General features: G+C 38.0%; 1 protein-coding gene across 1 annotated transcript in view; it reads right to left on the bottom strand.

Moving 5' to 3' along the window:
- Positions 1–12,586: 12,586 nt before the first annotated feature.
- The window catches only part of ATXN10 (ataxin 10), a gene marked incomplete at both ends in the record, with an annotated part of 108,981 nt that continues 95,819 nt past the window's right edge, over positions 12,587–25,748 (bottom strand). Inside the window, one exon of the mRNA XM_082000118.1 lies at positions 12,587–12,774. Coding sequence (XP_081856244.1) covers positions 12,587–12,774 — 188 coding nt within the window. The remainder of the gene's footprint in view (positions 12,775–25,748) is intronic.

Below are 25,748 nucleotides of genomic sequence, written 5' to 3'. Positions count from 1 at the left end.
AGGTGAATGAAAGTCTTGATTAGGAATTCACCTTTGGATGTGTTGAGAAGCTTTTCAAACCAATGGAAATTGTAACTTCAGTGAGACCCATAATAATATAAAGAGTCCCCATAGTTAAAACAAGAATGACCAGACAGTCCCCACTAGCCAGGGCAGAACAGGAATGTAAAGCCTGTCCCAGTATCCAACTGAAGAATTTTCCCAGAGTTTTTGAAATAGTTTATGGGATGGTTTCTTTCCACTGTTCCTCAAGACGCAGCTCAGAAGAACCTGCCCGCTCTTAGCACAAAAGAGTTCAATGTGAAACTGCATGAATCAAATGATCTGATTCAATGAGATGCACTCTGTCACGATGTGATGCTCAGCTCAGGGCCCATATGTAACTTAAAAAAAACCAAAACAAACCCAAACCAGAAAAACAACAATTATACTAGTTCAGCTTATTTCAGGTTAGTTTTTCAAATGGGTTCTTTCCCCCAGCCCTATCTCTATTCCTCCCACCACACTGATCTGATTTTTCCTATTTTCAAATAAGATTTAGAAATCTGCCCAATGGCAGGTGGGTGGAGGCGCTCCAGATACTCTGTTTGTTGGTAGCCCAGCAGTTATTTGTGGTTGACTTTTTTGGTTGCCCACAGGAATTTCCAGGGTGGTGTAAACAGACAGATGTGGGTTCTTTTCTGCTATATAGATCACACCATAGAGAGATATCAAAGGAAAAAAATCCATGAATAATGCACTAGTGGCAGCGTTTGAAGCTCAGAACTTTAAAGACTGGCCTCTGAATTTATTGGTGTAATTGTTGGGTATGGACATTTAGGCCACCAGACAGCTTTTGAAATCAAAACATCACTGAAAGGTTTCTCAAATATTTGAAAGTTCACACAAAGTGGGCTCAAGTACTGAAAAGTCAAAGCTGCTCCCACCCTGACAGCACTGCTCTAGTCTTAAACACTAAAATTGTTCTTTCCTTCTTTTCCTCAGTATCATATTGGTTTGTTTTTTACTTCAGTGAGGCATCTCAACAACTCTCCCATGGCTCTTTGCTGCTGTAAAGTTGGCAAGCTAAAGAGGAAGGCTTTGACGGTATGGGTGGCAAGGCAGACTTCTGCTAGCATAGATGAGTAAAGCTCCACTGATCTCAGGCTAACTCATATTAGCCAGGAAATTTTGCTCCTTGTTCTCTTTTTCTTTTTTGTTTTCACTGGTACCATTGTGCAAAAATGACTTTTGTCATGTGATTTTTGTGTGCCTTGTGCTCACACAGCAGACACATCGCGGCCTTTTTCCCTTTCGGATTAAGATGCACATGATTAAAATAATGTTAACTCAACAGTGCAACTTGCTAATCATTCTTACTCTGGAACTGCCAGCTAAAGCTTTTTCATAATTTATTTTTTCAGGAGGATTTGTATAGGTTTCTGTCAGTCTATTTTAGAGCATGGCAGGTTACAGAGGCGCTTTGATTCATGGCTGGACATAGATTATTTTAAGTAGAAGGAAAAAGGAGCCTTGGTTTTAACAGCATTGCACTGTCATCTTGCGGTTGCAGCGCTCAGTTCCTAACCCTTATTTGGAAATGCCTTGAACAAGAATTCAATGTGAGCAGGAAGAAATGGTAATTGCCTCACTCCCAGGGCTTCGGTTTGTTTGGAGGCCTCCTTCCTGCCACTCTTGTGACAAGAAGACAGACTGGCCTTGCCAACTATTTCCACTTCAGTTCTTTCCATCTCCTTCCTTTGTGAGAAGAGAGCATGACCTCCTCCATAAAACCATCATTATTTAGAAGACTTCATCTCCTCCAGACTTGCAGGACTTCTACTATGAAAACTTATTCGAAGACACGTTTTCAGGGCAGTGTTTTGTACAGTCCTCCTTCCTGCCTGAGCTTTAAAGAGAGAATGCTCTACCACCGTCAGCTCGTGATTAGTGATACATCTGTTCCACAACTGAGGCAAATCACTTCAAACACTTTGTTGGCTTAATTCACTTTTTCCAACTTGTAAACAGCAACCATTTTTGCCTCTTTCTGGACTGCACAAGATACCAGCCAGTGTGGAATTCTCCTTGTAGACCCTTCCAATCAGCTCAAGAGAGTTAATTTCCCAAGTTTTTCCAAAATGTAAGAGAAAGCCCTGAGCTATGCTTCCCGTCGCCTCCAGTTGTGCTGTTCCCAGCTAGAGCACTGCTCTCCCACCAGCCCTCTTGTATCCTCCTGCTGGCTAAAAAACCCCCCATATTCCAGAAAGATACACAACAGAGATCCAGTTCCAGTGAAGTCTGACCTAATCATCTAGCAGTGCAAAAATAGAAACCATGAAATGGCAGTCAGCCTAACTAGTTACTTGGAAGTGTGTAACATGATGATACCCCTAAACTAAACCACAGATTCCAAAAGCTGTGACCCTGTTCTCCTCCTCAAAAGGCAATACACAAATCCCGTTATACACTCTTCCTTACCCTTTTTATCACCATCAGGAATCAAAAATTTAAAAATCTACATTACTTGTTTCTATTTGTGCTCTTCACTTTAGCCATTTCTTTCAAGTTAGAGACAAAAAACTAATAAGGTCACTATTGTTACCTTCAGTTTCGGCTTTCGTATTTGGGCTGCCAATACTTTGAGGGAATGTTTATTTTTGCAGAAACCACTGTTAACATTAAAGCTTAGGGGAAAAAAAAAATCAGAAATGGGTTCCTACAGGGCTTAGTTTAGTACCTGGGAAGAAAACCACTGTTATTTTCATTAGAATTGTGTTACTATTGTTCCCCTGCATGGAATTCAGAGTACGCAGACTGAATTCCCCATTTTCAGAAAGAATTGCCTACAGTTTAAAATGCTGTAAACCATGTTTACTTCAACTTGTTTTAAATGTGGAAATATTCACGATCTTGCAAATGGATTACCACAGATAGACTTATGCATCGACCCAAAATCTTACTACCAGCAGAGGGATCTTCTGTGAGCCTTGGAATTCATAAATGCACCATTCAGAGTACACAGGAGGGTTGTACTCTAAAATCCAAGGTATTTATTGCAAGATTCTTTTTTTCAGCTATCAGATTTTTTAAAAGTTCACAATTATCTATTTTATCCTCACACCTTCAAAATGGCTACATTTTGGTTTAGCTTCAGAAAGAACAAAACTTCTTGCAGACATAAAATGTAAAAACGCTTCGGAAAGAAGACTGCAAAACGATGGGGGTAGTATGGAAACTTTAGCAACTGACAGCTACCATTGGTGCAATTGCCGTTATGAAATAAACGGAGTGAAATGTCAAAAATCTTATTTGTGGTAGAGTTAGCAGAGATGTTAGGGGACTAACCTGATGGATGAAGGGTACGAGGGGAAGTCCAACTGCCAGGCATGGAGATGCTCCTGAACCCAGGAATTGATAAACTGCAGAGGGCAAAGCAAAAGCAAACCAAAATGGGGACACGGCTCGCAGCCTGGTATTGCGAAGAAGTTGCAGTCTCCCCAGAGGGAGAAAATATACACGCACACACAATCCAGACGGTGTCAAAACCCAGCTGCTGCTGCAAGACTCCAAGAGCAGGGTGCCTCGGCTCTCTTTCGAAGAGACCACCTCTAACAGCACAAGACAGCTCGATGGCTAATTCAGTCCTTCGCCTCACTTACCAATACTGCCAACAAGGCTGCTAATTAGTACTAACTGTGATGGTGGTTTCTGTGATGTGGACAGCTGTTCGCAAAAAGATGGACTGAGACCACCAACTCACTTCAGACAGGCCACTAAACAGCCATCTGAGGGTAACCACGAGGTCGCTAGCAACTTGGGTTAGATTCAAACTAGTGACTTCGAGGTGAAAAGGCTCCATATTCAATTACCAGTCCCCTGAGTCATCCCATCCACCCTCTATAGTTATTTCAAAGTGCTTTGGTAAGCAATATCTGAGGACATTACATGTGTTCAAAATGCTAAAAATACATGTCTAAGAGGGCAGGGAAAAGATCAGATCACCCAAAAGTAAATTCTCCTTTCTGTTGAAAAAGGAAAAATAAAAAATCACGATTCTAATACTTTCAGCTTGTGGGTTTTTTTAAAAAAAAAAGCCTCCTCCCTGCCCTGCATTGCCATTTCAATTAATTTCTTGCAAATACCATTAGAATACTAAAGAAAGAGAGACTGTTCTTGGAAAAAATAGTAATATTCCTTTTACCTTTGTATTTTCTCAATAGCCAAATCAATAGTAGAAAGAAAGGGAAAGCACTTGAGGTGGGGGTGTAAGAAGGGCAGCAGGAACAAAACAAAATGCTGAAAGATAGAGAAAAAGCCCCACGCTGAAAACGACATCTCCCAGGGACTCCACCCAGGGCTTCTCAAACTTCTAGATTTGTTTTAAGAGTGGCACTGCCCTCTGGTACCCCGGGATATGGTATTTTTCAATGCAACTCCAGAGGTCCACCAATCTATTTTTGTCACCTATCCTGGGATCTGACAACTCTCACCAGGGGCTCAGTTAAACAAGCCTCCAGTTTTTAAACAAAGTGGATTTTAATTGAGAAGCACCTGTGGTGAGAGAGTCTACTGGCATTATTAAAAAGCAAACTTATCACAGTGAATCATAGAGGCAGGGGGTAGGGGAGTGGGGGGGGGGGTGTCCACACATACGTCATACCTGCAGCACAGTACTATTCCTTTCATACAGCTCTCTTGAAGAAATGTGTAGGATTTGACTGCACCCCATGAAGAGTGTTTTTCCCAACAAGCTGTTCCCAGGGTGTTGAAAAGCTATCATTCATAAAAAATTATTGAGGGGGAAGGAGGTAGCAAAGGGGAGTTCAGAAGGCCAGGGATGCCAGTGGAAACCACAGAATGAGACCCTCTGTAAAGCACGCACCTGTTTATGGCCACCATAATAGCTTAACTAGAAAGCTTAAAGTTCCAAATTGGGGGGGGGGGGGGGGCAGAAGGGGGGGAAGAGGGAAAACATAATGAAAGCTTGTTCTAATATCTAAATACACTTTAACCCATGGAGTGCAAGCTCACAATGGATGGCTGCAGTTTAGAATAAAGCACTGACAATGCAAAATCGACCAAATTGAGGAGGACGCTCTTCAGACACATCTTGATATCATTAAATTGACATAGGCTTGCGTCAAAGATTGGAAGATGTACCACTTTTATAAAGTATGTGGCTAAAAAGACCCTGGTTATTAAAAACTATGTAATGTTGGCCCAGAGAGCAGCTGAGAATAGAGAGTAGGTGCCAAGGTCTGTCTAAATTCAGTAATGAACAACTCCGAAACAAAGAATTTACAAGGCAAGGAAAAGAGTGAAGCCACCCTGCAAAGACTTTGATAACACACAAGTGTTTAGAATGACAAAGAATGTGCTGTAATTTTAATGATACTATAAGTAAAATCCTTTGGTGATTTGTAAGTGTTATGCATGCACTTTGCCCTCAGTGAGTGGTAAAAATGACATACTCCAGTCTGTTGGTCCAGCTGAGAAGACCTGACATTAAGGATGAGAATCCACAGGTAGGGGGAATACACATATCTCAGAGAAGCTGGGTTTAAATCTTTTATCTTAAATATTCTGGGCAAGGCTGGAATGCTGCCTTTGATACAGAGTGCTCAGTCTTGTTGACAGACTAACACTTCTGGCAGAACCTATCATGATGGGCCTACAAAAAGCAGAACAGGAGGCCTGCCCCAGAAGCTTGAAGGGGAACATGGGGTGATACAAGACAGTTGTATGTTTCTTTTCATTAATATTGTTGGCCCAGCATTTTCCCATTTATTAGTACACACACAATACTACATTCCCCCGCCCTCCCCTAGAAATCAGCCTGCTGAACCTCACTTTTAATCAGAAGTAGGAACAGTCTATGACGTGCAGAAAAAAAGGAAAGCATGGTGCAGAATAAAGAGGGTAAGGAACCGAACAGAAATAGCACCCACTCTACAGCCTATGTCTGGGAAAACAAAATTTTTTAACTGGTTTATCAACAATTTATGGTTTTTTTGTTTAAAGTTGCCCCCAAAGTAATAAGCTACTTTTGCCCTGCCAGAGGGCTTTGATCTACAAGGCTTATCTTTTTTTTTTTTTAAACAGACAACTTTAGACCTAGAAATACAGACCTAAATAGTCTTACCTTTTTCAGTCAGCCTGTCTTATATATTCTTCCAGCACGCTCTTCCCCTCCTCCACTTTAATTCTTACATAATAACATTAACAGCTGAAAAAGTTCTGTAGCAAATGTAGGCAACTCCATGCACAGTTAATGAATGCTAACCTGAAGCAGCAAATGGATTCTTCCACCCCTCCCCCAAAACCCCTAACCCACAAATAAAAAAAAATACATTGCAAAGCCCAGCACAAGACACTGACTTTGCAACGTGAGACCGTAAGTCCAGGCACTCCAAAAAAGAATGTGACAGGTTCTTATCGTTCTTTCCACTGTTCTTCCTAGGCACTGCTCTACCCAAATTCAGTATCACTTCCTGACATTTCCAATAACAAAATATTTTCAGAAATTACTGGCAAGGAATCATCACTTACTGTTTAGCTAGTCAAGCTGTGAATTATATAAGTAATTAGCCACAAGAAAGTCCTTTGTCATGAATGCTTAGTTCCCTAAATTTTCCCCAATTTGCCCATAAGCGACTTACCTTACAAAAGCCCAAATACACTAGTTCCATGATCTGTTCTGTGAGAAATGTGTCAAACAACACATTACATGCTAATGCTCAGTTTTAAACTGATTTCTCATTAAAGTTGTTTAAATATATTTAAAACAAGCAATATATAAAGGATTTATCATGAAAAACCAAGAAAATGCTTTTATAAGCATTCATTAAACTCTCACAAAGAATAGGTTTTAAAAGCTATGTAATAATAGAAAGAGTCCGCTTTAAAATAACTTTCATTAAACACAGTTTCAAAACCCAGATACCCCCAGCTAACAGCTGAAAATCCCCTCTATACCCAGAGTTAGGACTTGATATTTAAGATAAATTACATAATGCATATTTTTTCCTTATTATTGTGCTGTGAATACAATATAAACATGTATTTCTGAAAAAGAGGTCAACAACAGAACATTTGCTATGCTTACATTTTAGAGTTAACACCAATGTTGAGAGGCCTGTTCAGTTCACACATTTCAGATGTATTTCTGAGATTTTTTTTCCTAGGCAACACCTTTTGTGCCTACTTTGATCACATTTTCAAACCCCATGAGAAGATGACCTCTTAAAAATAACCCCACCAAAAATCAAGTTGGAGATTTGACATCATCTAACAAATACTGACTATGAATGTATGTCAGAAGGTGTTAAGATGTTCAGCACTCTTGAATTATTACAAAACACTCCACGAAAGCTAATCCATTGCATAACAACTCCATAAGTGGACAGACAGGTTGAAATACTTCTTGAATGACAAAGTAAAAATTCAAACAGAAATTCCTTTTGTGCTACTGTGTTGCTAAACTTATGTTTGCCTGTACTCAGAAATGATAGGAAAACTTTCAAGTTTAGCATAAATATGAAGTCACCATTAAGTTTAAATAAGACCAAATGCAAATTATAGTGCATCTTACTAACGAAGCTTCAGTGGTGTCTCTACATCACTGTTGGTGAGCTGTTAGCTGTACTTCTGAACTGAGGTGAAATGCCATGCAGCAAAAAGAGGACAAGGTCAATTTTAAATGCTCTGGACTTCTACTTGTCTCCACCTCCAGCTGCTTTTTCCTTTCCTATGAAAAGACATGAAAAATTAGAACTCTCTGTTTATATATTTTCTGTTTTTGACTTAAATATTTCAAGTATTGAAGTATTTTCCAAATTATATCCTACTTTTAAACAGGCCACAGAAAATGCTGAGCCATATAGTAAAGCATCCTTGCTTCTGATAAGGCAATTAAAAGCAGCAGAGAGCCAATCCTGCCCAAAATAAAATTGGGGTGAAAGTAGACATTGTTTTGATCTTAGTATGGAGAGGGGAGGCTCTTCCTAAAGGATACTTTCTGGATAGCAAACTTCTGCAACTGTCAGAGTCTAGGAGGAATGATACAAAATATTCATACTGCCTTGTTTGTTTTACAAACAGACTGATAATGTGTCCTCCATCATCTAGAAGTTCTCTCTTGGACATGAACTACTCCCTCTCTCACCATCTGAGAACCATTTTTATTTGTTGCTGCCATCTCCAGTCTAAGCACTTCCTTACTCCATGTTAGATCGACATCAGCAGCCAGCTCACAGAGAAGTGCAGAGATTCTCTCAGTTCTTGATTTCTTTTCTGAGCACCACACTAGCGAGGTGCAATAGCTGTTGAAAACGTCCTGTACAGACCCCAGATTCATGACTGGAACAAAGACAATGCAAAAGCAAATTCAGCAAATTTAGTAGCTCAGCTTTCACAAGTCTCTACTTACAATGTATAAACTAAGAATTTCCAGAGCTTACAACGTGGCCAAATTTGGACTGGATTATGACAGAGGAGAATGCATAACCCTCATTTATATTGGGAATAATTAGTCTTAAAAAAAAAAAAAAGATTTTAGGGATACTATTAACATATACAAAAAACAATGCCAGTTTCTCAGCTTCATAAATTACAAGCTCTTACCAGGAACCACTGAGAGAGAAAATTCCCGTAAAGAAACCAATTAAGCCTAAAGCAGCATAGAAAATTTCCACTTGAATGGTTATGATTTGGCCAAGCTACAAGCAACTGGAACCGGATCTTAACATGGAAAGCATCATTTAACCCTAAACAGAGACACTGCTCTAACAGGTCTGCCCATAAACAACAAAGACATAAATATCTTCCACATGTCACACAGTAAGAAACATTTGTCTTCGAATAATACTTGAAAACCAGCACGCACGCTATTACCCAGCTGTGTCCTCAGCACACTGCAGACACACTCTCAAGGAAAATGAGGGAAAGAGTGGCAACGACACGACGGCATTGCTTTCCACGCGAAGGACGGGGGAGGTTTGCAGCCCTCCCCTTCCGCAGAGCGATGGGCAGCGGTATCAGCACCTCGGACAGCACCGAAAGGACTCCGCCAAGGTGGCGCTCAGCCGGCGCCCCGGCTGGCTCCGGCCACTCGCGCCGCTCCCTCCCCACCCCACCCCACGGCCACCTTCAGATACCATGGTGGTGTATCTCGCATAAGGAAGCCTCAGGGGTTTTACGAAGGCAGAGAAAAGGGAAGGGAAATTGGGTTGTTCTGCATTACTTACGAAATTTCTCCCTCCCCGGACCCCCCTCCCCCCCCCACCCCCAACTCTTAATATGAAGAAGTCTACTTAGAGTACTGTAAGATGGCAGCAAATTCTAAGTCAACATAAAACAATGATGTAGATAAGGCTAGGTACAAACAAGGATGTAAGGTCATTTTGGGTACAGCCTCACACCGTTAATCCTTTTTCATTTGCAAATAAAGCGGTGTTTTTTTGGAGTCTTGCTATGCAAACACTCACATCAACCTCAAAATATAAAAATTACCCGCCAAATAAAGATCGTGAGAATGGCATTAACTGCCTGGGATTTTATTTTTTGTTGGTTGCATTTTCAGACGTGTTTTACAAGCACTTTAGGCAAAACAAACCTAAATTATTAGAAGCAGTAAAAATTCTGAACTTTGCAAACATTTGAACTTATTTCTCACAATTTGCAAGGAAGCTTTTTAAAAATCTATCCACTCATTATGAAAAACTAACTCCCTATTTGCTTCTAATAAAAAACAGACCTTTAAAAAAAAAATCTGATCACTATTGTTTGAAAGCACTCAAAAGCAATAAGATGGTCACAAGACTTGATCTGACTGTTCTGGCCCTTTACAAACTCTAATAAAGCTTGCTTTTTATGACTGATTGCTGTGCTGTATTAATCCCCTAGCATATAAAACAAGCCTATTGGAGACTGGGACTCCACTGGGGGAGGACAGGGAAGCTGTTGTGTTCTGAGAATTAATCCATCTAGGAAAATCAAAAGCCAGCCACTCACAATACAGTAATCAGCATGTTCTCTACTGTGAAAGCCCTACATTTCCCATTTAGAAAACACAACTGTATGTATTACACATTATGTACTGAAACACACTAAACCCTTTTATTTATTTGTGTGTGTTATTATTTGGCTTATATTTATGGGTTCGTGCTACTCCATTGGTGGGTACACAACCACCAAGTTAAAAAAAAAAACCCAAAACCGTCTATTCCTAACTGCTTAAAAGGAAAAAGGGACTCCCACTGCTTTCTCCACAACCAAAGTTCCTTCTGATTTGCTTTGTGAACAGGATTTTAACTCTTTATTACCCTAAATAAAATGAAATTCTTTGCATTTTTTTCCTTACACAGAAAGTTCATTTTCTGTTCAGGATAATGCTGGGTTTTTTTCTCACTTTGTTAAATTATCTAACATGGGCTTCATAAGTAGTGGTGCTAAAATAAAAATGTTTTAAGTTTTATAATTACTCAGTTGAAAACAACCACATTATTTCTAGGAGAATTTCTATTATATTTGATGCTCCATTGTTAGTAAAAGTTTAATTCTTTCCTTTTAAAGCTGAATGATGTATCTTTCTGAATAAAACTTCTTTTTTTAAGAGTAGAATTTTCTTCTTTTTCCATTGAGGTGCTACTTGTGTTATGGAGATAAAGATTAAAAAACCCAAACAAAACCATCTGTAAATCTTACGTGACACAGTAATTAAACTGCTAAATGAATTCTGGCCTAAACACAAGAATTAAAGCTTACGGAAATCATTGAGAAACCACAATTTGACAGACCATGTGCTTAAGAAGAACCAAAAACATATATCCTTTTCCATTCATCTAGCAAAAGGCACCTACTTGTATCAGAAATTACTTTATAAATGAGCATCTAAACACAACAGTTTTTAATATCCACTGAAATGTTCCTGTCAAATTATTTTTAAAAAGCAAATAAAGCACTTTGCTTACATTCGTATTTATTCTTTGCTAAAACAAAGAACACAACCATTTGTTTTTAAAGTAAGAAGTCACTAAAAGCAACAAAAGTTATAATCTTTATTCCTATTGCCTTTATATACATCCTTTACAGCTAAAGACAGCAGTTTTATATCATTGCCTTTAAAACCAACAGGTGACAAAAATCCCATTAGATCAGTTCCATGGTCCCACCTGGGAAGCATGGTAGACACCGAAATCTTATGGTTAACTTGAAAAGATCTTAGTAGTCTGGCTATACTCACCATCAGTTTTAAGTATTACTATATATTCCTCATAGTTCAAAGTACCATGTGTTTTTTTCCGTATTTAAATAAAAAAAGCTGATGCACACGGCTAAGCATCTGTTACATGTACATATAGTTTTAGGATGTAATCCTGCCTTTCCATTTAAAAATGGCATTAAATGATGACAGCAACATGAATAATTTAATTTTTCTGGGACCTTCCTGTTAGACACAACTGAGGATAACCAAATGACAGCAATGATATACAAGCACTAGTAATACTAAGCTGTAACTCTTATTTTGCTTATGCATGGAAGATTACACATCCTGACTACCAGGGCAAAGCTATGGCACACAGAGAGTTAACTGTGCACCCTGCCCATTCTTCACCCCCCTTCTCCCCCCATCTCATTCATGCCACATTCCACAGTGGCAGGGTCCAACAACAATATAGGAGGGTACCCAAAATGAAGAGGCAGGGCCTTCCATTCTTCTGCCTCTCTTGAATTAATTAACTGGAAATGAGTTTTGTCAATGTTTTGGAAAGGCAGAGGGGTGAAAAGAAACTGCTAGAATTAATCACAGTGAGAAACTACCTCTTCAGCATTCTGCCAGAGTTCAGAAAACCCATGAGAAGTGCAAAATAAAAGGAAAGTGGGCTGACTTACCATCCAAAGGAACAAATAAAATTCAAACAAACACCCAAGTCTCCAAAACAGAGACATGCCCCAGTGCAAAGGAATGTAGCATCTGTTGCCACAACAGCTTCAGCTTTGTTTTTAATATACTTGTCATGAAGACTGAAAGGTAACAAGGTAGAAAGGACAATTAATAATTTAAATACACAGAAGGCATGTTGTGTTTGATTCACTAAATATTTACGTACATCAAATGTTCCACTGATCCTTATATAAGCAGAGATATTTAAGCACTATGACTGAAAATGAATAACTTTCATTGTTTAGCTCTGACTCAGCATAGGTCTTTTAAATGCAGAAGGCAGACCGCAAAGCAGTTATTTCTTTGTTGAGTTTTTAATGATAGTTATCTCCAGGTTCAGCAACGGAAATTATAACAACCCAATGCTGCATGCATGACATCTTTCTACGAATGAAACAAGAAAGTAATAAAATTTCAACCATCTGAAAAGAAGGATCTTGTTCCATAGGTTAATTTACCTAGGTATTTAGAAAATGTGTAGGTGTCCTTTTGTTTACAACAGTGAGGCAGAAGTATCCTTTGGCAGTTTTTCTGAGAATGAACGTAACACTTCCAGCAGACTGGAACTAAAACTAAAGAAATCTTGATTGCCTGAGCAGGGAAAAAATATTTTAAAAGAGAAATCCTCTTTTAATGATTTGACTGTTCTTCATTTTTTGTTCATGAGGGCTTTTTCCTGACAGATCTCAGAATTAACTTGTCATCTCGTTTCTCTATCTCTAAACCCATACTCTCAAGGGCAGAATTGTCTGCCAGCCCCTTCTCCTCCATCTGCGCAATAAGCTCTTGGTTTCTCTCATTCTGTTCAGTGAGATTTCGGATAGCATATACTGCCCACTGGTTCAGAACTGTTGGACAAAGTTAAGGAACATTTATTTATTTAAAGATGAAACAATGCTTACTTTAATTTATTATGCTGCATTCCCCTCTCCCTGCCACCCTCCTCCCCAATCCTTCAAACCCAGAAAAGCAGTAGAAATCAAGGGTTAGAAAAAAATAAGACATTTACAGGCAATGTCTCTGAACCTGCAAATACTTGCATATGAGGTAATTTAAGTTTAAATGAGTATGTCCATTAACTTCAGGCAAGTTTACTAGGTTTTATCTTGAATTAAAAAAACCCAAACCAAAACAAAGCACAAATGAACTGCGGGAATTAAAAGGACATATTGTTTTAAACCAAAATTACAGTTAATTGAAACACTCCAATAATTTTCCTAGTGAGATTTAAAAAAAAAAAAAAAAATTCAGTCACTGTGTTTATGATCTGAACACTTTGACATTGCACTTCCAAGAACTGGCAAACAAAATGGGCTCTAGATCAGGTACAAGAAAGAAGACAACTATTATTTTCACTGTACAAGTTGAAGAAATGTAGAAAAATAGAAACACATCCAGATTAACAACGGAAAATAGCACAAATAACGGGAAAGACACTTAAAACTATGTAACTTCTAATGTTATCTGAACCCGGTTCTTTGTGCCTGTTACAAACTTGCCAACAGAACAGACACTAACATCACCAGCAGGTAGCTCCTGCTCATGTTTAAATGGGCACAAGCTGCAACTCATTCCCCTTCTAAGGTGGTCCCTTGAGGCCAGGATTGAGGCACATGTCAGGGCCATAGACAAAGGATTTAAATTCCCAGGATTATCAGTCAGGCATCTTCCAAGTGAACTACAGTGTTCATTTTATGAAGTGTCAGAGATGTTAGCCCCAATTCTGCAGCTGAAAAGCTATGTTACGATATAATCTTTCCCAAGTTACCCATATGGGAGGCAAGCCATTCTGAATCACACAGAAGTGGTTTGCCTGCAGGGCACCAATTATTTACTACATGTAGCTTCACATCCAGTAGAAGAATATGCATATTTTACTCATCTCCTTGACGTCTTTTGGGTTGGACAGTGTCTAAGCACAGAGATAAGACAGAGTTCTTATGGGCATTTGCCAGGGGGTGAATGGAGGGGAAAACTCCTCAGTTGTGGAAGACGGGAACTTCAGCCAAAACAATAAAATACAGGAACTGGACTTTCTTACACCATCTACGATGACAACATTTGGAAAATCCAGTACCACTGCATGCACATTCTTACAGTAGCAGTCTTGCCATTTTCTCTGTGCACCTTGCACTCACTGTTGTGCCTACCTTGCTGCCACCTCCATTACCCCTTAGGGTTACACACTTTCAGCAGAGGCAGTCTTTCATGTAGGTTGTTGGCAATGTGGATGAACAACAGCACATAGCAGAAGCAGCTTTCTTGATATAAGACCAGGTCCTGCCTTCACAAGCTTACATTTTAAGAGGGGAAGTAATAAACTGAGAATACAGGAGAAAAAAAAAAAAATTTATGACCATACCTAACCACAGTGCTACTTAGATTCCAAAAGAGAATAGAGAAGAGACTGAAATAAAAAGCACATGAGGAATCCTTAACAGAAGGGTCTAGATGAAGAGTAGCTTGGACAAACATCACAGGAAGCATACATGCTAGAGAACAATCCTGCATTGGAATGCATCAGTGAAACAGCCCCCTACCTTTTAATATCAGTTTATATTAATTTTCACATTCAAACAGCCGAGAGAGAACTGAAAATCAAAAATGGCAAAGCAGTAACAACTATAGGGCTTTTTTCTGAGAGAGTTCTTCAGACTTTGTCAGGAAACATGCTGCACACCACCTTCATTTAAAAAACTGTGCCGTGAGGTAATGACAGAGGAGAGAAATTAAGAAAAACATAATTATGTATCACATCAAAGCCTGAATAGGTGAACATGACAGAGAATATCAATGTATTTTCTTCCTGTCAGTGCATCATTACTATAGTTAAATGAAAAGACAAGTGCCAAGCTACGTTTGTTACATAAATTGAGTATTTCCACTGAAGATTACATTTGAGTATATAAAACAATGATAAAATACCAAAGAAATAAAATCATGTATGAGCAGAATCTCACTCATCAGCTCCAATGGTGAGAATAAATTTCAGAATAGTAAAGCATGCAAGCTGATGAATGCAGTTGAACAAAAGCTGATACCTAGCAGGTCTTTCAGAGGTCTGATTTAGGGCATTTCACGAGTGCCAAAAAGTACCATGAAGTTCTCCCAGTGGACTGTGAGAAACATGTTACCACCCTCCCTGGTTCTGCTCCTGGGATGAGGCGCAGGCTTCTCTTGTTGTGTTCCTAAAATACAGCTCTGCATAAACTACAGCACTTGTATAAACAATACCTCCTAAAAAAATAAAAGTAATTTCCAAAGACTGACAGTTCTCTATCACGCATAGTGCCACACAGAGAAAAAAAAGCAACCTCAAAAATTTTTTTATTGTGTATTAGCCTTGGGAATAATCCTGCTACCATCATCTTTATGTCCTTCAGCACAAAAACACTGCTAAACCCCATAGCAAACGATGTTTTCCTATTATCATATCCATTCATGCTTACATAATATCTAAGACATCCCCATTATCTTATGAACTCTATCATCATTATGGCATTTATCATTATTGACTACTGTAGCTGAAGCTGCAAAATGGTTTCAATAACGTTTTCACTCATTCAAAAACGCTTTTCTGTATGTAGGTTTTCCATTGTAAATTCAGTCATGAATATGCATGATTTCCCTTGTTCGCATGCTGTGTGAGGCTAAGACCTTTGGATGGCTGTGTGCAGACCTAGACAGACTTAAGTGTCAGCAGAGATTAAAGCTAGTCCCCAGCTAATATTCACATTACCCTCTTGCTCCTCTCCAAAGATAGACACACAGAGAGAAAATTAAACATATTCTAGAGTCTCTAATCCTACCAACACTTTAAGCACTTTATTGTACGCTCAGCTTTAGAAAGAGAGCTTCTAAAGTTTCCATAGTTACTACAAATAGGAGCATGAGCCTGTTTGTTGTGAAACTGCATAAAAGGAAAGAAATGCAGCAAGCACAGTAGATCTGATCACATAGTCTGTCTAGATTTTTCCAACAGGACATATTGCACTCTCAAATTAATTAATATTCTAGACAAGTGAAGACTACAATATCTCTGTCACAGTGCAGAGGGCATACAAAAGAAAGAAAAAAATTTCATTTTATTTTGCTGCATTACTAGACTATCTGTGTTTAGGGAATGAAAGCAAACATTTGTACGCATTTATAGCAACTCTTTTTCAAAATCCATCAGTACTGTATGCTATAGGATACCTATGGTATTTTGACTTCTACAAAAAGTAACAAAACTGAATCAACTTGCCCTGTGTTCCATACTTGTCTAACATCTTCATACAGCAATTTAAAATTTATCATCTAAACTCCTCTGGGTTATAATTTCAATCGTCAGGGAGAGGGGGAATACAGGGAGAAAGGAAGAGAGGTGGAGAAAATGTGCTCACAATCTGCCCTAAAGTATGGAAAATTTTACTATCTGGAATCAACATAAACCGTGAAAATTTATGCCACTAAATCCTGTGGAAGTGTTGCTATTGACTGCAAAGGGAACTTTTCACAATTCTCTTGTTTCTTTTCATATGGATTCTGCTACAAGAGGTTGCTAGAGTCAATGCTAGCAATAGCACAGTGCCTGTTTTATAAATTTAATGGTGTGTGAAAATACAACCGCATACTGTCAGGAGTCGCTAACCAATATCCTATTACGATGCATTACTGGAAAGGAGGACTTACAAACCATTTCCCAAAGAGAGTATTCCAGCTTTTCATTCTCATATGAGGAGGTCAAACTTGGACTAAATGTTATTGGCAAGTCTATTGCAGTCGTCAGGACCTCTATGAATTGTTCTGTAAAACAATTTGGACTCTATGAGAGATAGTAGACATAATTATTAACAGCGTTTGAATCTGACGAGGTAAATATACAGCAATGCATAAGTAATGTTGAAAGCATGTTCCTTGAAAAAGGCAAGTAATAAGTTTTAAAAGTTAAGTATTATCATTAAATAACATAGGATACTGAAAAGTGATGACAAGGGGAATGAAATACATATATCTGTTTTCCGAAGTGCCTTTGATATTTCTTAATACTGCGGAATTTCTAAATATAACATCCTTGGCAGAAAGTTTGACATTACAGAGTGTAGATACTTTTTTTTTCCAGTTAGACCATTTCCTGCACTACAGTTGATTTTCAATAATTAAACGATTACTTAGGAAACTCTCTCCCTTAAGAGTCATTTGACCTAATGAGAAAAAGAGGTGGCTAAAAACCAGAGATAATGAAAATACAATTCCTGTTAATTATATTTCTTTCTGGTCTTCAACAAGTAATCCAATTATCACCAAAACTTCTGTAGACAGGAATGAAATACTAAAGCGTCATGTTAGAAGAATCATTTCCACTTACAGACATAAACCTTTTCCCCTTCTAGTCTTTCAGTTCTTTTAAGTACTTTTGTTTCACAGCAACTTGAAGATAATTCTTCTCACCATTAAAAGAAGTCCCTAGACAGTTACCACAACTGTTAATCACAGTTCAGATCAATGTGTCGTGACTGACCACACATAGGAGACAGTCAGGATTTTGGTCCCTCATAGTCAGCTAAATTGCTTACAAAGTTCTACAAGTTTCTTCCTGTTGGGGGTTTTAGTAGTTTTATGAAGTCCTAGAAGCTGTATAAAATGGTAGCAATTTCTTACAACTCCTTACCTTTTTTACATAACTTTTACTTCTGTTTAAGATGTTACCAAAAAAGTAATCACAGAAAACGTAAAGAGCTCAAGGTATTATCTTATTTTATTTACTTATTTTAAAGAAGCTAATTTCACATTTTTAGAATTAGTATTTTGGATTCTATTTATTCCCAACATTAAATTATCAGCATCATAAAACTTCAGAGATTTAGCCTACACAAACTTAAAATACTCTGCCTAGAAGTTAGAATAAAGAGGTCTAAAATATTTCAGTTTCCTGTATTTTTATTTATTCTGTATCGGTTATTATCACCTATTATTGCAGTCACCACATTCTGGGTTTAAAGGCTAGAAAGAGACAGTGTCGTATCAGCCAGGAACGTTCTTCCTTCCCCTGCTTGACCTGGCTTTTCTAGAGCAGACACAGCACAACTCATCTAACCTAGAAGCCTCCAAGGTCGAGAGACACCATTGGATGCTGGAAGAGGCATTTATTCCTGATCACACTTTTTAGGGATAAGATTTGTAATGCTGGGGAACCTAAAGCAGAGGTTCATTTCTGCTACAGGTGACGTTTTCTCACCTGGTCCAAGACATCAGTAGGAGGGTTGGACCACCCACCACCAAACAAGCTTCAATCTCCACCACTACGTGGCAGCAAAGCTTCACTGGACATGCATGAAATAAGTGCCTGCAGCTAGCCCTTTCCTACTCGTTACTGGGACAGGAAGACCAAGGTTGGGGCTTGCTGATACTGCAAGCACTCCCCAGCCAAATTTGCCTCCACGAAATATTTTGATAAAGGCAGAAAAGCCTATCTCCAAAACCCTGAACCAGGGTTTGCAGCTCGAATTCCACTCTGTAGAAGAACATTGCTTTTCCAGAGAACAATCTCAAATTATACAATCTCAAAAAGGGCAAAACTACTCAGTTTAAAGTAAACAAAATAGTTTCAATAATAAGGCAACATTCTCCATAATTCACAGCCTACAGAAATCAGGAAACATTTGTAGCAGAAAATAATTGTACATTAAATATTTTTTTCCAGTTCTCATACCTTCAACTAATCTCCCACACCAGTAGTTATCTCTTCCTCTAGCAGACAAACACCATCTTTCTGGCTACCTGTATTTACACCAGTCTCTGAATATCCTACCCATCATCTGTAATGACGAATCCATTTCTTAAAGTGTGCCTTGTGGGATACAGATTTCTTTAAAATGGGAACCTTCTGGATAATCAACAGACAGGCATGTTATAGTTCATGTGTAACTTTCAGTGAAAGTTCACCAATTTAAGTAGCTGTGGCCAACAAATATAATTCCAGACCAGAAGAGACAATTATACCTCTTCTGCCCAACACTTCTGCACAGAACACAGATGACCAGTCAGTTCGTCACTCTTGAAATCAAGCCTGTCAATTCTGTTTCATGTACAAGATATTTTCACACCTTTTTCTGAAAGACTTCCAATATTGACCAGGTGACTTCACTGTGTCCCCAAATAATCTGTCCCAGTAGGTAAATGTCTCATTCATTACAGCCTGTGATTTATTTCTGGTTTAGATTTGTTTAGAATTGTTTCCAAATGTTGATTTTCATTATAGATTTAAAAAACCATAAAAATTCACAGACCATATTCAAGGCACTTGATAAGCACCTTTTGCATGAATGAAAGAGAGAAACAGAGTGAGATATGGCAAGCTTTGCAGAATTCTTCCACCTCGTCCCTCCATTTATATTTTTCAGCATTCCTTTTGAAGCATAGGCATCAGAGCTATGTAACAAATTCTGCCAAAATTTGCTATACAGCTGATTACAGGTGCAACATAGTTGCCTGCTCCTTCTGTCCATGAATAATTCAGAAAAAGTGAAAACCAAAATCTCACAATATTCAGTTGCCCTCTTACTCCTAACTACGCTCTCACAAGTAGACTCCAAGCTCTCCAGGTCATTCAGAAACACATTTTCAGCACTGTCCAATTCTTACACCCAGACCCAAATCATGAGGCTCATTAGTAGTTCCAAGGCTTGACTGCTGTTAACTACATACTCACTTCAGTGATGTCCAGCTAAACGGTACCTAACGGTCATTAAAATGATGTTTACTACTTCAGCAATTTGGGTTACTGAGACATTTCTTACCTAGAGAAACGTGGGGATTTTTCTCCCCAGATCGCTAGTATTTCTAGGTTAGCAGATTACACAAGACACCACTGAGCAGTATTATATACCCAGATTGCTATTAGTCTTTAATGCCTGCCAGCTAAACAACACTTAATCCATATTCTATATGCCTCCTTTCATGCTCTGTGGGACTTAAAAGCACAGTGCCAACACACCTTAGCATACTATGAAATTAAACACAAAATTTTGGTCAAGTGCTCCAGAGCTACAAAAGCCATGGTGCCTATTTAGCTATGTCAAGCTATTTTTATTATAATGTCTCTTATGCCAAAACTTACAGAACTTTACAAAAAAATTAAGCCATAACGTCTAGTTTGTTTTACTTTTTCCTATACTCAGACTTGTAATACTAGCTTAAAACCATGAATATGACACATTCATTTTTGCTGCTTAGGCTGCCAATTTTTTTTTTAAATTATGACTTACTCATAAATTATGGGTTTCTATTAAAAATGTAACTATAAATTTTCTGGTTTTAAAACAGAACAATTCACACTCTTGATCAGTCTCAAGCTAATGCTCCACAGTTACAACATTCTGTTCTTACAGTCCCTTCCATTACACTAATCCCGTTCTAAGAATTCATGACAACCAAATCTGTTAGTTATCTATAAGAGGTACCAGACAGTTTCCAGGTTGTTACATTAAAAAGAGAAAGCTTCAGTTGCTGTTACCTAACTGTTAAAAATGCCTTAGCTTATCTTCTCTTCCCAGGTATAGAAAAAAAACGCAAGATTCCATTAACTTGAAACTCATGTATCAAATTACTATTAAAACCTACTGCAAACATTGAGATGTAAAGCACTAAAGCATAGGGGGATGGTAACGGTGTTCACAAACTGATTAAATATCAGGCAGACTGTAGCAATTCTAAATTTCCTTGGACATGTAAAGAAAAAAGCTCCACCTACACACAGAAATATATTAATGTATAATAATTCATTATTATTATTATTAATGTATTATATGCATACATATAGAAATAAACAGCTTTTCTAAAATGCAAATTATAGAAGTCAAATAAAACTTTCAAAAACTTGGCGCTAGACTCAAAAACCCAACCTAGTTAATACTTGAGATGTGGTCAAGCTAATTATAATTTATCACTAAGGCAGATGACAAGATAAGCTGACTCACAATTTGGATAGAAGCTCTTTTTCTATTCATAATCTCTGAGCTTCATCTATTTATATAGATTGAACAAGGATATGTATGCCAGTTTATCTTTCAGCATTGTACTTGAGTATTTTATTGATTCAGGGTCTCCAAATAACTTATGTGGTGTAACTCCCACCCGTGCTGCTTTGGGTAATTTCAAACGTCACTATGACAAATAATCAAAACAATAAAGGTAAATGAAACTCCAGTGCTAGTCTCATAGACACCAGATAATGTCCAGTGTGTATCCAAAAATAACAATGGTTAAATAAATGGGCGTTTTGAAAGATGCAACTAAATTATAACCAACTAAGGTTTTATTTCCCATGTTTTGCGAAATAGCCATTACCCACAATTGTATCTGCTACAATTTCAGGAAATGGTCGCATCTCCTTGAAGAAATCTCAGAACACCAAGAGACAAGAACAAATCAACAAGGTCAATTGAATGGACTACAAATATATCCTTAGTGAGAAAGGAAAGGTTAGATTTTGGAAACCATTCTGGAGATAGCAAGAACAAAGTCTAAACAAAGATCTGGGGAAGTGAGGGAAAACGATTTAAGGATTGGGAAGGAGCTACATAGGACAATGCATTTTCCAGCTGAAGTTAGGGATTGTTTTAATAGCAGTGACCGAAAACGGGACAAGTGAAAAATGTCAGAATAAAGATATTATGCAAAGCATTGGCCATATGACATCTGAATATTCTTTGGAGGCATGCAAGAAACAATGTCAAGAAGACAGACTGAAATATGATAAGGCAGTTGTAGAAGGCATTCCATTCTCAACAATATTTTTGAACCACTCCTAGCTTTATTTAAAAAAAACAAAACCCCTTGGGTCTCAAATTTCTAGTGCTCTGTCTCAGCCCAGAGGGGAATTTTTCAAAAGAAAGTGTACAGAAAAATCAAGCAAGCTGTTTGAGCTATAAAAGCAGTGAAATATTATATTTTCTCAGTTTCTTTTTTTTTTGGTGCTCCTGGTAACTAAAGATCTGCTTTTTTTCAAGAATTCAAGCCTGTCATGGATTTAAATCCACCAAGAGGATTAGGGCAGAGGACAAATATGACAATATTTGGTTTAGAAATAGAGTTATTAACTTTAATTCCTCACTTTCACATGCATGAGTTGGTGCCTACAGAGATTACTCTTCTCAAGGGATTAGAAATATTATAATGTAACATTTGAAAGAGCCTTCCTGCATTCTGTATGCCTCTGCTAAACTTTCTCAATCTCTAAGAGGGACCCTGTACATCACACAGGTTTCATAATGATGGTGGTTGTCATTTACTGGAGCTGGGTAGCAGTGAGATACTGAAGAATAGACTTCATATTTACATCTCTGCAAATCCGCTTCAGTAATTTATATATCCCCAAGAAAATTAATACTCCCTCCCCTATCATAAATTCTGAATTTTAGTATTTTAATCATCCTGTAGATGCACTAAATAAACTGCATCCTGAAATTACGGAATCAGCAACCTGAAATACACAGGAATTATAATAATAATTTTGTTAAATGTCCAAACACAAAATTTAATCTGTGGTCATTTCTGGAAGAAAAAAAAATGGGACAGCGCTTTCATTTCCCAGACTATCTTTTCCTGTACTTCACACTGAATTCCTCCTGTGGTCTTAGTCTTTCTCATGTTAAAGAGAACTTTGCATTTGACAAGAGAAAATTTGTTCTTGGGGAACAGTGTGAATTACTGATATAGCTAGTAGATGTAGAAGATCTCACAAGAAAATTTCACATTTTTGTTTTAGTTCTAAAGTAAATATTTTCTTAGACCAAACATTTCAGAAGTGCAGTCTTTGAGTCAGAAGTTAAATCTACCAAAGATGCTTAATCCTGACATCATAGGCTTTTTTCTTGGTTCTTCACCTTTTGGTGAGTTCTGTTCCAAAGAGTTTGCAACATACAGAAAAGATAAACAATGGGTTAAGACATGGAAGTTGTATTACCCCAACTCTTCAGATGTGAAGCCCACGTCAAGAGTGATTTAAATAGGATTAGGTTACATAAATGCCTCCTGTACCCTTTTCAACAGGGACCATGCACATAATTCCTCCCCCTTCAGAGCTTTACAATAATCCCACTTTGGAGACGGTACTCAATATCGTACAGAAAAATCCTACTTAGAATGAAATCCAGCTTCTGTATGAACAAGACCATTCTGATGCTTCTTTCAAGAGTGTAAAGACTATCTGATGCATAGTGACAGAAAGAGGCACTGGTGGGCAGATGACCTTCCCAAATAAAACTAAAAGCAGTGTTTGGGAATAGCTGTGTTTTTCCCCTTTTGCCATGAGAAGTAACAAAGAAGGTTGAAGCTTCTTGGAATCATTTAGGAAACTGACCCACCGCTGCAGCTAAAAAACCCCACCCTTATTATACAACGCTGAGGAATTCCCTTGTGAGCCACACAGACCCCTAGGCTCCATTAGCATCTAACAAAATATAGCTATAAAGAATTCACGTCAACTTGCAGGAACAGGATAGGATTTGGTCTGCTGAATGAGGTGAAAGAAATAAGCTCCTCTCAAGAGACTGTTCTTGCTCAATGAATAACCACACTTGTACCTGTTCCAGTTTCTAGTCTGACCAGTTCATCTGAATATAACTGTAATAGAGAGAAGGAGCTAAGGTTTGCGCATATACCACAAACCAGAAATCCTCCACTCTCTCCAGGCATTTAGAGAAAAATTCTCAGCACGCAAGAGTTGAATTGGACCGCCGTATGGCAATATCATGATTTCTTCTTGCTTGACCATTTTTTTCATTCTAGTTCCATCTGTGGTAGTTGGCTGCCACTCAGTTGATATTTTGTGTTGTCTTTGGCACTAGGAACCTAAAGGTTCAGGCCAACATTCTTCACCTGTGCTGACAAGTCCCATTCTTCCACTGCTGACCTCTACCACTGCTGGGTCACTAGAAGCTTACTATCTACCTTTTTGTAAAAGTCATAGTGACAATCAGTACTGGTTTACAAAAATAAGATTCTAAGAGTGCTCCGTTGCAGCAGCAAGCTGTGATAATGCAAAGCTATGGTCATCTACCAAAAAATATACTTCCATTCAGTCCAGGTAGACTTTGGACTTTCTTGTGCAGCAAGGCAAGCATCAATGGGATGAGGAAGAGGGTAATTTCTTCCAAGTGGTCAGAACTTGACTGGGCATGAGGAGGTCATTACTGTTTTCCTCAGCAGTCTAGGTCCTTTGCATATCTACTGAAATAACATGATTTTATGTATGCTTATGAAAATACATAATCAAAAAGGTCACCTCAAACTACTAAATGCACTGGCAGTGCCTAAAGTGAGCTTTCCAAAGAAAGGCAACCATTATTGACGTACTATTATGTTGTATTTTCTTGCCAACATACATGAGATAGCCACATTTACGTGAAAATGCTCAACTGTATGATGGTTTACTCTAAAAAGTTAACTCACACTCCTATTTTTGCTTTCTACTGGCTTCTATTCAGTTGTGAGGCTTTTTTACAGTATGTGGCCTGTTTTAGGTTGCACTCTGTAACTTAGAAATAAAATGTCTGTCAGCTCCCCCAAAAGTCTTCGCTGGCATCTCACAAAAACAAACTGCCATTGTTGTAGATGATAGCAACTCGATTTCTTCTAGCTTTAGCCAGAAGTTTCATGAACCACAATTATACTCGCTGCTGCCATGAAGTCAAAAGTATTTTCAATCTACCTCTCAGATGACTTTCAGACTGAATATAATAGAAGCAGCTTAGGGTAGGAGTATCTGAAAGTTAAGTTATATTTTCTACATTTTCATCCATTATTCAAACTAAGGGGCCTATGTATGGATATCCACAACAACCACAGGTTTTCCTTTCACAAACGCTGAAAATTCTTACCCCTAGTACATAGCCAGCTGGGTGTTTACTCAAATATATAAATGTATACGTGTGTGTACATACACACACTACAAAGCAGGATATTTTTTCTTCCAGTATGACTGCACATTTGGCTAACAGAAAAACATGCCTGAGTAGGGTTTAATATAATATGGACACTTACATACAGTCATTCCAATTAAATTCAGACATTCACAAAATCAATTTATCAAGACACCTACTATAAAAATCTCAAAACGGTAAGATTGGCAAGCATCCTGAAAGAACAAGAATATTCCATCTTCAAAACTGCTTTTCACTTCTGATTTTCAATTTTTACCAGTTTAACTAATGCTGTTACATTGTAGTATTTTGGATAATATGTTTTTTCCTAAAATAGTAAAAAATACTTTTAAGGACAGCCATTAAATTAAAAAAAAAAAAAAAAGAAAAAGAGAAGGCACATCCTTGTGTGTTACTCATGAGCCTAAAATGTTAGGAAGGAGTGAAAAACCAGACAACTTAGTTAAGGTAAACTGAAAAGTCTTCAATAATAAACAGGTTAGTTTATTTAAAGTCTTTCAATAAACACCTTTTTTGTTTTTTTGTATGATTAGGGTCAATAGTCTTTTGATCAGAATGGGCTGGTCTCCCTCCTCAAGCTAGTGGAATCTGTGGAAGGTCAGAAATTAAGCTGGAAGGAGCAGTAAGAGCTTAGGATGAGGTAAGAGACAGGAACAAAAAGAAGGGCTCTTGTCTGACGCTAGAGCCTGTCAGAGATGAGGAATATGGTGGCTCAGAGAGCAAAACAGAAGATATTTTAACTTAGAACACCTTTTCAACCCAAATAACCTGAAAAGCGGGATCTGGAGTAAATTTTTTACTGGTATTACCCAGATAGGCATCTCCAACCAACTCTGCTATTTTGTGGCAGGTTTAATTTATTTGTTTTTAAACACAGGTTACATAAGTAAAGCACA

Source organism: Phaethon aethereus (genome assembly GCF_964289735.1).
Source record: "Phaethon aethereus genome assembly, chromosome: 1".
NCBI classification, from domain to species: domain Eukaryota; kingdom Metazoa; phylum Chordata; class Aves; order Phaethontiformes; family Phaethontidae; genus Phaethon; species Phaethon aethereus.
This window is presented reverse-complemented; position numbering and strand designations above follow the sequence as displayed.